General features: G+C 52.8%; 1 protein-coding gene across 2 annotated transcripts; it reads right to left on the bottom strand.

Moving 5' to 3' along the window:
• Window positions 1–149: 149 nt before the first annotated feature.
• KCNK18 (potassium two pore domain channel subfamily K member 18) lies at window positions 150–12,912 on the bottom strand. Of its 2 annotated transcripts, none has more exons than XM_086378435.1 (2): window positions 12,552–12,912; window positions 150–3,808 (listed from the first exon to the last, which is right to left on the bottom strand). In XM_086378435.1, exons 1-2 carry the CDS (start codon window positions 12,775–12,777, stop codon window positions 3,015–3,017), a joined length of 1,020 nt encoding a protein of 339 aa, XP_086234561.1. In that variant the 5' UTR covers window positions 12,778–12,912; the 3' UTR covers window positions 150–3,014. The 2 variants fall into 2 exon arrangements, with proteins under 2 accessions (XP_086234561.1, XP_086234560.1); XM_086378434.1 differs by lacking the exon at window positions 12,552–12,912 and adding an exon at window positions 4,154–4,288.
• Window positions 12,913–15,603: the final 2,691 nt, after the last annotated feature.

The raw sequence follows: 15,603 nt of genomic DNA, 5'->3' as shown, positions 1-15,603 counted from the left end.
TCACAGCTATCTGTCATTCTAGCCCTCTAATTTCAGGTTGTGACTATTTTTTTTTCAGTCAACTTCCCTCCAGTCTTGGAGGGAAGAATTTATATTTTCTCAGAACCACAGAAGAACATCCATTAGCAAATGTAATAAGCAAACCTTTAATTTGTATAAAACTTACCCCTAACAAACTCTGTTTGTGTTTGAACAGGACTCTCCTTAAGAAGGAAGGGACTGAGCGATTCAATGCAAGTGGAAGTGTGAAAGTGTTAGCCACTCAGTCATGTCTGACTCTTTGCAACTCCATGGACTATAGCCCTCTAGGATCCTCTGTCCACGGAGAGATTGAATATCACCAGTAATTACCTCCACGTTTCTGAGAATATGCCTGATTATCTTTGGAATCCTCTATGATCCTGGAAAACAGCAAGCACTCAATGAATGTTTGCTGAACTGGACTTTAAATCCAATCATGTTGTCTCACATGAGTGGCTAGTCTTGATCACCTTTGGGTCTGAGCAGCTTTGCTGCACAGAAACTGGGTGACTGACTTCAGGGATGTGGGGAGACTTCACAAAAACCCTAGTCCCAGTGGCTGCTGCCTGAAATTCCATGTCTTTCAGTGGTTCCTGTTCACACCGTATCAATTCCCTTTCCTGAGGTAGGTCTTAAAGAGTTAAAGGGGCAAAAAGCTGAACAGTGTAACCGAGGACCCTATGGCACCTACGGGGGACAGACCCCATATCCTCTGCTTTAGCTCCTCTGAAGTACCCAGATAATAGTATTTGATGCACATTTCCTGAGTTGTTTGGCAAATGTAAAAAAAAAAAAAAACCCTCCGCCTCTCCAACAAATGGAAGGTGTTAACTACTTGATGACCCTGAGCACCTAGCCCCAGGCCTCCTGAATCCTGGGCACTGATAATGTTAACCCCTGTGACACCACCCTGCCACCATCACCGTCACCATGCCACCATATGACACCATCACCCAGAGTATTGCTCACGAAATGATCACAGACCCTGCAACCCCCCTCTCTCATCTGGTTTCTAAAAGTTTTTTGCTGAAATCCTTTGGGGAGCTCAGGGCTTTTTAGGGCATTAGCACCCGTCTACTTGCATGGCCTTGCGGTAAACCTTCCTCCGGGCTTCCCTGGTGGCTCAGATGGTAAGGAATCCACCTGCAATGCAGGAGACCCAGGTTCGATCCCTGAGTCAGGAAAGATCCCCTGGAGAAGGGAATGGCAACCTACTCCAGTATTCTTGCCTGGAGAATCCCATGGATGGAGGACCATGATGGGCTACAGTCCATGGGATCGCAAAGAATCGAGGACGTGACTAAGCAACTAACACAAACCTTGTCACGCTGTGTCTGGCACAGAAACTTGCAAGCTGTTAACTTGCATAAACAACAGTAGTAGGGTAGAAAAGGAAAGATCCAGAAAGGAAGGCCTGCACCCCCCACTGGGAGCTGGCTTCCTTTCACTTCAAACTGGAGCCCACTGGCAGTTTTCACTGGTTCTTGTGACTTTTGCTCTACCTGTGCACTCAGGCGCTCAATCCTGTCCAACTCTTTGCGACCCCAGGAACTGTACCCCACCAGGCTCCTCCATCCACGGGATTTCCCAAGCGAGAATACTGGAGTGGGTAGCCATTTCCTCTTCCAGGGGATCTTCCTGACTTCGGGATTTTGTTCTATACCTTGGAGGAAAATTCACTGGCTATGCAGTTTGGCCAATCACAGGACATGAGTTGATTTTTCCAAGATTCTTTCAAAGAAGTATTCAGGAAACTTTGCTTCTCTCCAATAATACACTTCCAATAAGTGAATAGGGAAACAGAGTGGCTCATGTTATTCCATGCACAATCCAACTGGTTTTCTATACGGATTTGGTACTTCCTCTCCCAGGCTGGGGCCCCCAGGAGTGACTCTGAGACAGGGCTTTATGTGCAAGTGGGTTATCTCGGGGTGATCTCAAGAGGAGTGGAGACGTGAGACAGACAAATGAAGGAGGGCACACCAATACATGGGCACACTCATGAGCAAGTGAGGCTCGACTGCCCTGGGGAGCTCGGGGAGACAGTGTTGAATGTGGTCCAAAGTTATCCCATGAGAGGGGCAAGAAGCTGGGGCCATATGTCCACCCACTCCCACGGGTCATCAGTTCAGGGATGTACCCGGGAGTGTTAACCCCTTGGCACTTCTAGCCTGCCCTGCACATGCCTGCGCTTTAGTGGCCAGAGAAAGTCCTCCGGCAAAGGGAGCTGGAGTACCAGGCCACATGCCACACAGACCCCCCATTCACACGCCAGTCATTCATGAACTGCTCACATCCACCAGATAAGCACCAGCCCTTTTACATAACCGTCCATAAACATCAACATGTTCACATGCCAGCTCACTCAGGAGATGCGATCCTGTGCCACTTGGTGAGAGCCCTAGTCTACACTGAATCTGGCAATCAGGAAATCTGCCAGGCCCCTGTGAACACAGGTGGCAATTTCTCTTAGTGCCATCGGTGTATGTTACAAGGGCGGGGATTGGGCTGATCCGACTCATGCAGTCATTCAAGAAAAGAGGTGGCTCAGACTCACTCTGCTTCACCAAGGATAGAAGGGGAGAGGCTTAGGAAGGTTTTAATTTAGCTGAAAGTACAAATGGCAAAATCAAAGGTAATTTTTTCCCTCCTGCTGTAAGAAACCCAGTGACATCTGTGAGGTGGTTTGATTCACATCAGGGGAAGCTTTTGAAAAATGGAGATGGCAATTAATTGGACTTCAGAGGATGGTGACAGTTTTTTCTAATGTCTTGATTTCCTATCAAGACATTGGCCACTTTTCTGCAGGGCCTCAAGACAGTAATTAGATGTCATGTCGGAATGTGACTCCAAGGTGTCAGGCGACACCAGTTCTAACTAGAGCGCCCCCAAACACAGGATGAGACAATCAGCTTGGCCGGCGGCATCACCTGAGAGTCAACGCAGCTTTCCCTCTTCAACAAGATGGGAAAACCCGAGTCAATGGAGCAGTTTCACTTTTTGACAGGACTGGAAAACCTCCCGTTTGCAAAGAAGAGTATGAGAGTTTTATAGAGGTGAATCAGCCTGTTCTGCACCAGCTTGAAAGCAATGCACACAATCTCCATCCCAATGATGATGTAAATGGAGAAGAACAAGAAGAAGTGAGGGTGTTCCAGCCCAATGTCCCCAAACCCAATGGTGGTCAGAGTGATGAAGCAGAAGTAGAACGCGTTTTCGAAGTTCAGCTGCTTCTCCCAGATGGGAAGGACGGCGGCCGCGCAGGAAATGTAGGCGAAGACCACTAGGGCTATGACGGGGAGGGGGACGTCCAGCCTCTCCACCTGCCGCCCCACCTCATCCAGGTTGCTGATGATGGAGCTCGAGAGCCGCCCGGACCCCAGCTCGGGACACGATGTGCTCCTTTCCATGGCCTGAGGAGGCACCTGGAGGGTGTTGTCTTTCTCCCGTGCCAGAAGTCTCTCAAACAGCTCCATGTTGCTGCTTGGGGCCGCGGGGGCAGGTTTGGGGGCCGGGAGCTCCGGGTCGTGGATGACCACGTGCGGGACGTCTTCATCTGCGGGACAGGAGTCGGGTCGTCTTTTGCTGGGGCGTCCGGAGCACCACTTGGGAAGGGGAGTGGGGAGGAAGGGAAATCTTCGGAATTGATTGTAGGACGTGGATAAGATGGTGGCCAGGATGTCGCCCGTGTCCGAGAGGACCAGGAACATCAGCGGGATGCCAAAGAGAGCGTACAGCATGCACAGGTACTTGCCGAGCCTGGTGACGGGGTAGATGTGGCTGTAACCTGAAAAAGAAGACCGTGCCCAGGTGGTCGGCGGCTCCTCCCACTCCGCCGCAAAAAAAAAAAAAAAAAAAAAAAAAACAACCTTTAAAGAGACCTTCTGCCATTTCCTTTCCTTGGCATGACATTTTGCATCACATATTTTAAAAATATTCATCTTAAAACATTCATCAGCTTGTCTGATGTTAGGTCTGCTTTGGTTGGGGCAGTAGGAGGTGAAACCCAGCTTATCTTTAGGGTAAGGGAGACTCATGTCCTTGGCAGGAGACGAGCCCTCATGTGGGAGTGAGCTGACTGCCTTGCCTTTTGCCATCTCTGAGCATCTGAAAGAGGACAGAGCCAGCACACCTGGAGAAACGCGATGAGCTCAGGTGACAGGTGTGGTGGCTTTGCAAGCAAACCCATCGCCTCCGTCATCCTCCATGAAAGCATGGGTTCCTAAGAAGCCACGCCCATCCTTTCTGGGATGTCTGGGTCTCTGTATGAGGTTTGTTTCTATATAAGAGCAATTACGTGCCAGTGGTGGGTAAGCAGTGCACACAGCTCCTGGGATGGCAGAAAGAGGAGCAGTGAATGACAGACCACTGCTGCCCTCAGAGCCAGCTGCCGTTGAGTGGGTCAGACGACTGTTCATGAACAACAGTGAAGAGTTGAGGACCCCAGCATCCAGCATCCTGCCAGCCTCATTTCCAGTTCCAGCTCTACCATTTACTACAAAGTGATGTGACTGCTCACATTTCAGGTTTCTTATCTCTAAAGTGGGGCGGACCACCCCTGCTTTGCATACTGACCAGCTGGAGGGATTACAAGAGACCAGTGCCTCACACGCGGTGGGCGTGTCATTCCCAGGCAGTCAATGTCCTCGATCTAATAATAAGGGCTGGCTTTTTGAGCACTTACTGGTGGCCAGGTATTAACAAGCCTTCATTGGTAGCTATGGTGATCACCATCACAGACGGGGAAACTGAGGCTCAGAGAAGTGAACTGACTTAGCCAGGAGCATACGTGTGATAAACTGTGAAGCTGGAGGTCAAAGCATTGAAACCTGGCCTACAGTAGGTACTCAATAAATGCCACTCTAGGATGGATGCCTGGAAATCCCATCTGGCTCCCAAGCCAGCTCCCTCCGCTGGGTCAGGAGCAACAAGGGGGCTGGATATGCTAACCATTGAGGACAGGTGAGCGAAGCAAAGAGAGGGCTGGGTTGAAGTCTTCCTTCTCTTCACGAGCTGCTTCCTCCCATCACCCCAGCCTCCTCTCCTGTCGACAGAGGCCCAGGAGCAGAGGACAGTCAAATCCCACAGTACAAGTCGCCGGATCTTCTGGAGTGGGTAAGCTCAGTGCCTCCCACAAAGAGGGAGAAGCTTCTGTATTTAATGCCTGTGTTTAATTTTTGATGTCCTAAAGGATGATTCGTGCAGAAAGCCCCAGCCCAATTATGTAAATTAATTGGAAGGCAATTGACAAGCTCGCTAAACCGCAACCTCCTCCAGGGCCACCATTTCCTGTGCAAACTCTGGCCTCAGCGTCTGCCCTCCAGGCACACGCAGGTGGTCAGGCTGCCCATCTTCACTGGGGCCCCGGGGGAGGCCCTCGGAGGGTTTCCTCCGTGTGCATCCCTCCCAGGGCTCTCCACACCACCCTGCTGCTTCCGCAAGGTACCACTGATGGCAGGCGCAGCGAGCTCTGCATTCATATGGTCTAGGCACATAAGCACTCGCTACATGCACTGGGGCATAGCCGTGAGCCAAACAGATACGGGATCCAACCTCGGTGAGCTTCTGGTCTAGTGAAGGAGGCAAATATGAATCAAATAACCACCCCAGTGAGTATGCTTCCCTGGGGGCTCAGAAGGTAAAGAATCTGCCTGCAGTGCAGGAGACCTGGGTTCAGTCCCTGGGTTAGGAAGATCCCCTGGAGGAGGGCATGATAATCCACTCCAGTATTCTTGCCTGGAGAATCCCATGGATAGAAGAGCTCTGTGGGCTACAGTCCGTGGGGTTGCAAAGAGTCGGATGCGACTGAGCAACTAAGCACAGCAAGTACGCAATTGCACGTGGAGATCAGTAACAGGTCATCAAAGAGGAAAACATGGCCACCTGATTCCAAGAGCTGAGTCATTGGAAAAGACCCTGACACCGGAAAGATTGAGGGCAAAAGGAGAAGGGGGTGCAGAGGATGAGATGGTTAGAGAGCATCATCAACTCAGTGGATATGAATTTGAGCCAACTCCAGGAGAAAGTGAAGGACAGGGAGGCCTGGCATGCTGCAGTCCATGGGATCACAGAGTCAGACACAACCTAGTGAGTGAAAGTGAAAGTCGCTCAGTCGTGTCCGACTCTTTGCGACCCTATGAACTATACAGTCCATGGAATTCTCTAGGCCAGAATACTGAAGTGGGTAGCCTTTCCTTTCTCTAGGGCATCTTCCCAAGCGAGGGATCGAACCCAAGTCTCCTGCATTGCAGGTGGATTCTTTACCAGCTGAGCCACCAGGGAACCCCAAGAATACTGGAGTGGGTAGCCTATCTCTTCTCCAGTGGATCTTCCCAACCCAGGAATTGAACTGGGCTCTCCTGCATTGCAGGTGGATTCTTTACCAGCTGAGCCACCAGGGAACCCCAAGAATACTGGAGTGGGTAGCCTATTCCTTCTCTAGCAGATCTTCCCAACCCAGAAATCGAACTGGGCTCTCCTGCACTGCAGGTGGATTCTTTACCAACTGGGCTATCAGGGAAGCCCAAGCGAGTGAACAACAACAAATTAGATTGGAACAAAGGCATCCAAGCTGTATTCATATTTATTGAGGACCTACTCTGTGCCAGGCTTTTGTGGGCAGTATTGAGGATGGAGTGAGGAACGGGCAGAGGTCATGCCCTCCAGGAGCTCCTATTCAAGAGGGAAGCAAAGCCATGACTTCAGCTCCCTCAGTTCCCAGCAGGACTGACAGCACCAGGGTCGGGAGTGAGCTCTCCCTGGCTAAACCGCCCATCAGACACCAGGGTTGCTCAGTGGGGCCGGCCATGCTGAGGGAGCCCAGGGTTTCCGGTCTCTGCTCCCTGCAGGGCTCCAGCAGCTCAGCCCTCCCCTCGGGGAGAGGAGGTGGCAGAAGGGACCTCAGGACAGCGTCTTGTCCATACTTCAGTGACAATGACCACCGAGGAGGTGGGGGTGCAGTGGCATCTCAGGGAGAGGGCGGAGGTGGGGAATAGAGGAGGCCCTGGATAGGAGGACCAACTACCCCATGTGCCCAGGACTCAGGGTCTCCTGTTCTGGTAAAACCCTTAAGTGCTAAAGCCAGGGCAGCTGCTCTCTGGAGCCAGGGTGAGTGTGGAGGGGGTAGAGAGATTCTCCAGGGCAGGAAAAAGAAGAAAGGAGGGCACCCGGAGCCCCTCATGGGGACAGGAGTTCAGAGAGGCCATGGAGTCTTGGAGGGGTCGAGGCCTGGGTGTCAGCAAAGATTTCCATGCCCGAGTTTGTCACAGGCCCTGCAGGGCCGGCAGTCCTTAAAAGATGTCAGCAGAGGGACCCGTAAGCAGGGAGTTATCCCGTTTTCCAGATGTTGCGTAAGTCCCCAGCTTTCGTGCACCCATAGGAAAATCAGGAAAAGCTCCCAGTGGAAGCCCCCCAGCCTCCAGGATGGGGTCTTAAGGTGAGATCTATGTAAAGAGAAGAATATCACATTTCTTACCGGATTTATGGAGTAAAGTGCCTTTTAGAGTCAGAATTCCATGCATACCAGAATCCCTAATGCTGGCAACCACCCCTATTACTGCATGTCAATGGGCAAGGAAGAGGAAAGTCAGGTGACTCGTCTGAGGCCCCCAGCCCACAGCCAACAAGCATGTGCACCCCTCGCCCAAAGACCTCCGCCCCCCCCCCCCACCCACATGCTGTCCTTGGCAAAGGTGGGTTCAGTGGATCATAAACAGTCATTGTGGCTGCCTCCGAGTGGAATACGATTACAATCCAGAGGATGGGCCATACGGCAGAAAGGCAAGTCTCAGAGCACAGGCCCCTGTGAAGGAAATGGATTGCCTCCCCAATTACTGAATGCTAGAACACAGAATGGAAAAATCATATCATTTCTTATAATGCAGGCGTATATTCTAATGCCATCAGTTCACCTCACTTAGTCTCTGAGGATTTAACAGCCCATGCACTCTCAAATCCCAGGGGGCTGATCCATTTGGAAATGACTGGGAATTGATCAGCCTCATACCTGCCCAGGGTCCCTTCCTCATCATCAAGGTCAGGTGCATTTCAGGTGACCCAGAGATGCGGGGCAGCAAGCAGCATTACCAGCAGGGCCATTATTGATTGTGGGCAGTGCAGAAACGGCCCCAACATCCCCTTCCAGTAGTAATTACTGGATGGCCTGATGTCCTAATGGACTTGGACATGAGTGGGAGCATCGTTTTCTTGGGATATAAACCAAGCTAATGCATTTCCATTAGATCAGTGCTTCATGGCCTGGACTACCATTAGAATCACCTGGAGGGCTCTGAAAAACACTGATGCCTGGGCCTGTCCCGAATAAGTCTGACTTGATTGGTGTGGGGTCCTGGCATGGCGGTGGGGGGCGGGGGGGGGGAGGGAGCACCTGTAAATGATAACCCGGTGATTCTGACGTGCAGCCTGGCCTGAGAACACTTGTCCCAGGAGAGTGTTTCTCAAATGTCTTGTGCATCAAAATCACATGTAGAGCTGGTTACTACACAGTTCACTGGCCCCGCATCCATAGCTTCTGACTCAGTAGGTCTCGGATGGGGCCTGATAATTAATTTGTATTTCTAACAGGTTCTCTGGTGATAGTCATGCCACTGGCCCAGGGACCACGATCTGACAACCATTACATCACATCAGTGGTTCTCAACAGGGGGCAGCTTTGCTCCCTGAGGGATATCTGGCAATGTCTGGAGACATTCTGGGCTTTCACAACTGGTAGAGACAGCAGGGAAAAAGTTGGGTTTCCATAATGGGGAGAAGCCAGGAATACTTATAAACATCCCACGATGAGTATACAGAACAGCCCCCACCATAAAGAATCCTTTAGTCTAAGACATCGGCCATGCCAAAGTCCAAGGTCACTCCCAAAAGGGACAGTCACAGCGCCTACCTTGTAGAGCTGCTGTGAGAATTAAATAAAATCGTGCATATGAAACATGCTGACACCATGCCTGACGCTGGTATGTGCTCAGTAGCACAGCTATTAAGTTGCTGTTACTCCTTTAGCGAATAAACAACAACTACCCCACTTTCTGCCCCTTACCTGTCCCTGCCTGTATCAGCATTCAGGTGAATGAGAGCTGTTCTGAAAGAAGCCACACGGGGACGCCCTTCGACACAAGCACGTGTCCATTTATATGCGCTCCTCACAGTAGACACTGCCTGTCCATCCAGCAGCCATTCCCCCCTCTTTCCCTGGAATGCTGCTGCTCCCTCATCCGATTCAGCGATAGATCCAGTTAGTCTAAATCATCCCAGTAATCCAACCCCCTTTGCCAGGGACTGGCTTGGGGTGGGAGGCTTCTCGGAAGAAGTTTCCTTGCTGATTACGACAGCCAGCCCTTCCTCTGCCTATGAGATGTGACTACAGCAGGGTGGGAGTGGACCTTGGTGGTCATCTTATGACCTGCTGAGCCAGATGGAGAGAATCTGATGGTCAGTGTCACAAGTGAGCTGCCCAGCAAGCGGCCTGAGAGCCGTCCCCCACTGGCCTTCTTACTTGCAAGGTGACATATTTTCCTTGCGGTTTAAGCCAGTTGTCTTGGGTTTTCTGTTAGTGGCAGCTGCTTATATAGGTGCTTGTCATTGATCCTTACACAGACCCTGAAGGCAGGTCTGGGAGGAGTTAGAGATTAGGGAACAAGGCTCAGACCGGCTACATTGCTCACTGGAGGTCACACAGCTCTGACCCCAGGTGGCTGGCCCCCAGAATCCATAGTAGCCACTGTGCTCCACTTCCAGGATGAGTGCCCAGCCACGATCCTTGTGAGCCCAGGTTTACCGTCCCCCTTCCCCTGGATTGGTACTGTCTTGAATTGATGTCCTCCTGAATGAAGACGGAGCCCCCGTCCTTTGTGCTGACCAAAAGGGGCAGGGGCTGAGCAATGGCTCACACGCCTGGTGGGGACGCTGAGCCAAGATCTCCTGCCTCGTGGCTGAGGGCTGCTCTATTGCCTCTACTATGGTGACCCTACCCCAGCAAGGGAGGTTCCTACCAACCCTGGCTTGGCTGTTCTCACTAGGCCCTTCCTACTGCTGCACCACAGAGGGAAGCTTCTTGTCATTCACCCGCTCAGTCCTGTCTGACTCTGTGACCCTGTGGACTACAACACGCCCTGTCCCCCACCATCTCCCAGAGTTTGCTCAAACTCACATTTATAGAGTCGGTGAAGCCATCCAACCATCTCATCCACTGTCATCCCCTTCACCTCCTGCCCTCAATCTTTCCCAGTACCCAGGTCTTTTCCAATGAGTTGGTTCTTTGCATCAGGTGGCCAATGTATGAGCCCAGATGCTAGGAGGCCCTCCGATACTGACCTAGGGATATGGTGCTTGAATGCAAGACCAGCCCCGTCCCTCACAGCCCGCCAGCCTTGGTGGCCTCTCCCTCAGAGTTCTGCCCTGCTGTCTGGCTGGAAAGCTCTCAGCCTTCTTTGCCTGGTTTATCTCCACAGATCTTCAGCTCCAATGTCACTTTCACTGACAATCCTCTCCCTGCTCCCCACCCATCAGGACCACACCCACATCCTGTTTCACCCACTTTCACAGTCCAAGCTTCTCCTCTGAGCTCGTCTGCATGCTTAGCTGTTCATTGTTCCTCCCTCCATTAGACTCGGAGCCCCACTGGGGTGGGAGGCATCCACCTAGTTCAGTCCCATGCTGGGCACAGAGAAAGTCAGGTCCAGACAGAAGCAGCGGGGTCTCAGGTTAAGACCCAGACAGCCTGAACCCAGACACACATGAGCTGTCACCTTGCAAACAGGGTGGACCTGCCCTGCCTCACTTTCCCCATCCAGAGAGTGGGACACACACCAGCAGTTACCTCAGGGCTGCTGCGAGGGTTCAACAGGCTAATCATGGCAAAAAACTTAGAATGGAGCCTGGTCAGTAGTAAATACACATGTGTCAGCCAGCGCAGCGGCTGCTGTTGCAGTCATAGGTGTTCAGTATGTGTCAATTAAGGAAAGAAGGGAGGCAGCAAAGGCTATCTCCACGGCCCAGTTCCAGTGTCTTCTGTCATCCAGGGAAATGAAAAGTGAAAATGTTACTCGCTCAGTTGTGTCACACTCGTTGCGACCTCATGGACTACAGCCTGCCAGGCTCCTCTGTCCATGTTCTTCAGGCAAGAATCCTGGAGTGGGTTGCCATTCCCTGAGCCCACCCTTTGTGCAGCCATTGAGAGGAGAGTCTGTGGCTTTGAGGGTCAACAAGTCCATCTTTAAACATGCAAGTGCTCACTGTGGGGTGGGGGCAGGTCTGTCCCTGCACCCTCTCCTCCGCCGGGGTTCTGGGAGGGACATCCCCTGGACAAGGACTCACACGGAAGTCTCTCCCTTGCTCCGAGGCTGGAGACACATATACAGCAAGTGCAGGGTGCAGGGTGGAGGCCAGCTCCTTCCTCTCTGCAAGCTCCTTCCTTGCGGGCACCATCATCCACTCCAGTTGGACGCAGGAATCCGAGGGGTCCCTGCTTCCCAGGAACAGCCAGGCCCTCCCAGGAGCTCCCTGTGCAGCAGGAGGCAGAGTCCCCACGGCACTCCCACAGACCTGCAAACCAGCGGCCTCCTTCGGGGAAGGAGCACTGGACTTGGAGTCTCAGTGGTTGTCATGGGCACCAGCTCCACTCTCTGTGTGACCTTGGCCCCTGACATCCACCCTCTGGGCTCGGCTCCCTGACCTGATTCCCTGTGGGCCTTAAAGGAGGTGGCTTAGCACAGCCCCTGCAGGCAGCTGTTAGCTCTCGTTAGCCCTGCAGCTCCCACTCCTCCTCCTCTGTCTCATGGCTAGTGCTCCGGTCCTGCTCTGGCACACTCTCCTCCCTCTCCACGAAGAGCCTTCCTTGAGCGCCTTCCTCCATTCCTTCGGAGTCAGCAGCCATCAGTGTGCCGGTGACTCTGAAACCCCAAGACTGGAGTGACTGTGCTCTCACATTACCCTAAGCACATCACACTGACCACATTTGGTTGCCCCTGAGTCCAAGACCCTGGGCAGGCAGGTACATGGCATGTTTTGTACAACAGTACTCACCCGGAGACGAAGAAGAAGCTGAAATGCAGCCTGCACCTTGCTTACTGGGACCTCCGCATGGGGCTGCCCCCACCCGAAGGAAAGATTGTTTAGTCGCTAAGTCATGTCAGACTCTTGTTACCCCCTGGACTGTAGCCCGCCAGGCTCCTCTGTCCGTGGGATTCTCCAGGCAAGAATATTGGAGTGGGTTGCCATTCCCTTCTCCAGGGGATCTTCCCGACCCAGGGATTGAACCTGGGTCTCCAGCATTACAGGCAGATTCTTTACCATCTGAGCCACCAGGGAAGCCTGAACTGAAAGGGTATGCTTTCCTGATTCGCACAAATGGGCCAGTGGCAGCCTCACTCATGCCATCTTGCTGAGCACCGGGTAGGCACGCCACACCCATTTCTTGCACTAAATGAAGTAAACACTTCAGCATCCCTACCAAGCATTTCCCCCACCCCCACCTCTGCTTTCTCTCGCAAGCCCGCCCTTGCCCTTGGACTTACCCACTGTGCTGATGACCGTGCAGCAGAAAAAGAGTGAGCTGAGGAAGGACCAGTCTGCAGACCTGCTAAACCACTGGGGCTTCACCTTCTGCAGCAGCTTCTCCAGGTCCCGCTTCCGGCCTTCCTCAACTCCACAGAGACAGGACAGAGTGAGAGAAAAGGTCCCACCCTCTAAAACAGGTCCCGCCCAAGTGAAGGGGTGTCTTCCCCTGGGACCATGCCCCATGCCTTGTGGCCCTCATCAACGCGAGATGGCTCTCGGAGCCCTTTGCTCGACGTCTCTGCAGTTTAGGTCCTGCTCTGGCAGCTGCGGAGATCAGGAGCCCATGTAAACCTGCGTGACGAGCACCCGAGAGAGATGCCCACCAGCCTGAGGTCAGTTATGGAAGCGCCCTGGGGGCTTTCTGAACATTCTGAGTCTTGCAAAGGGGCTTACTAACTTCTGCTCTGTCTCTTTCACCAGGGTCTTAAGAACTGAAAGGAAAAGCGTTTCATGAAATGAGAGGAGTTGCATGTTGCAAACCATCCCCACTCCCGGAGACCATTAAGCCTGATCGAGCATGGGCATAAGGCTGGCATCAGCTGCCTGAGAATGTCTAGGAGGCCAGGTTGGGGGCCCTGGTTTCTCCAGGAGGTTCCCAAATGGTTCCTTTGACCCAGCACTCAGGGGGTTTAGGGATCCCAGAAACTGCCTGCCAGCTGGCACTGTTATAAGAGGAGATCACACAGCCAGGCACACAGCAGAAAACCCTTATTTTTGTGAAATATTACACAATTCCTTAATTTTATAAAAGAAAATCCATCCTTATTTGAATGGGCACTAAACTGGGAGTCCAGACACCTGCAGTCTAGACCCAGCTCTGCCCTTGACTAGTTCCCGTAGCTGTGGACATGAGGCTTCTTTCTGAGCCTTAGTTTCCCCATGAAGGAGGAAGCATGACAAGGTGAAAAGTTCTGGCTTAGGAATCTAAATGCCTCAGATTGAATCCCTGGCTCCTTTTTCTCATGGGTAACCTTGGGCAAGTTGTTTCACTCCCAGTGCCTCAGTTTTCTGATCTGTCAAAGGGGGACAATTCATACCTCATAGGGTTGGTGGGAGGATTTAGTGAGATAGTGCATGAAAAACACTCGGCACAGGGGCTGCAGAAGCCAGCACTTACCAAGCCCTTTCTCCAGTGAAAATCAGGGGATGGGCCAGCTCTGTGCCCCGTACCATTCTGTGCATCAGAATCACCCAGGAAACTTTTTAAAAATGAGATTCCCAGCCCAGCCCTGGAGATCCTGCTTCAGTGGGTTTGGGGAAGAGCCTGGGAATGTGTATTTGAGACAAGCTCCTTTGATGACTCTGGTATGTGGCCAGGTTTGGAAAGCCCTGAACTTGTTGACAGTCTGGATCCAGTGATGGCGCAGTGTCTGATGGCATCTCGTGGGTCATCTGCAAGGCCCAGAGGCAGAGAGAAGGACCCTCCACCGAGGAAGGACTCTGCCACCTGTGAGCAGCCTCTGGTCCATCCCCACTGAAGGGACCTCCCGCAGGTCAGAGGCATCATTAACAGCCTGGCTGAGGACCTGTCGTACCGTGGGACCCTGTTATTCCTCTGAACTTTAGAGTCTGTGTTTCCTTTGTCTTTTCTTCACTCTCTGTTATTTTATCTTGTTCTGTTGAATACATCTCTGCAAGTTTTAGGGGACAGAACAGAATAGAAATAAGGGACAAATACCAATGAAAAGCAATAAGGATAGATGTAAGTGCCCTGTGCCCTCCAAGAGGCTTCACGTCTATTATCTCATCTGCTTCCCACAGGGTCCCTGGGGTTGGCAGACCTGAGATTGTGGGCCTTCTTCTCCCTGGCAGACTGAGACCTAGAGAGAGTAATTACTCTGCCACAGATCACACAGCAAGCTGGGAGAGCACCTGGCCTGGAACCAGGACCCAGGTTCTTCTCAGGACCCTTCTTATCTCCCCTGAGTTGGACCACACACACACACAAAGGCCTTTGGAAACAAGAAGTAGAAGACCTCAGAGGCAGGCTGGGGCCTATCCAATTTGGATGGTTCCTTGAATTCTAGTCCCTGTAAACTGAATCAAGGTGGGGCAGGCAGTTCTTAGGACCAGCCTAGGAGTCCCCGACTCCAGATCTGGCCAGCCATCCATGCCACCCCACCCCATCAAATCTCCAGCAATCGGTCCTCCATGGACCATGCCGCTCTGGGTGGGGCTGGAGCTGAGGCAAAGGGGTGGGAACACCTACTGGATTTCCAGTGCTTTTCCTACATTCTTTATAACAACCCTGAGAGGCCGTCCGCTCTTCTCTCCCATTTGACAGAAGGGAAAACCGAGACTCAGAGAGAAGTCACTTGCCTAAGTTTGCCCAGGGATGGGGAGGAGGCAGGCAAAGGGCTCCCAGATCAAGCCTCCTCCAAACCCGCTGTTCTCCGGGGGCTGCTTCCACCAACAGAGAAAAGATCTGCCCACCAGGTGAGCCACCTACCTGTGCTGTTACATTTCAGGATGCCACAGAGCTTCTCCAAGAACTCCTCAAACTCCGGGTCCTCTGCCCTCAGGTCCTGGCTGCCCTCAATGGCTGAGAAGACCGCAGCTCCCACCAGTGCGTAGGTCACCAGGGAGCAGAGGAAACAGAGACGAGGGAAGAGCTTCTCCAGGGCCTCCCAGAAGCAGCTCTTCGCCTGGGGAAGCCCCGCAGCCTCCATCCTCCCCGCAGTGGGCAGGACAGGAAATGCTGGAGAGGCCGGAGTCCAGAGGATGGGAGGAGGTGCGGGGGGGCGGGGGGAGGTGGAGGAAAGCGCCCTGAGAATGGCCCGGCTCCAGCGTTAAGTGGTTGGTGCCAGAGTTCCCCGCCTCCCCCACCCATAGGACTCGGGAAGCAGCCGGCAAGCACAGCATTCAGTTCCTGCGAGTTTCTCGAGTTTCTCGGATAGCGCACCCCTCTCCCCGGCCCACCCCTACTCAGTGCCCCAAATTGCTATTGATCCACCGGGCCAGTGCACGCCCAGCAGCCTGGCCAGCCCCTGAGCTGCCCTTCAGGGGCTT

This window comes from Bos grunniens, chromosome 26 (assembly GCF_055505025.1).
Source record: "Bos grunniens cultivar Pamir isolate PY7600 chromosome 26, Bosgru_T2T1.0, whole genome shotgun sequence".
Taxonomy (NCBI): Eukaryota; Metazoa; Chordata; class Mammalia; order Artiodactyla; family Bovidae; genus Bos; species Bos grunniens.
The sequence above is the reverse complement of the archived record's forward strand: the minus strand, read 5'-3'. Positions and strand labels throughout refer to the sequence as shown.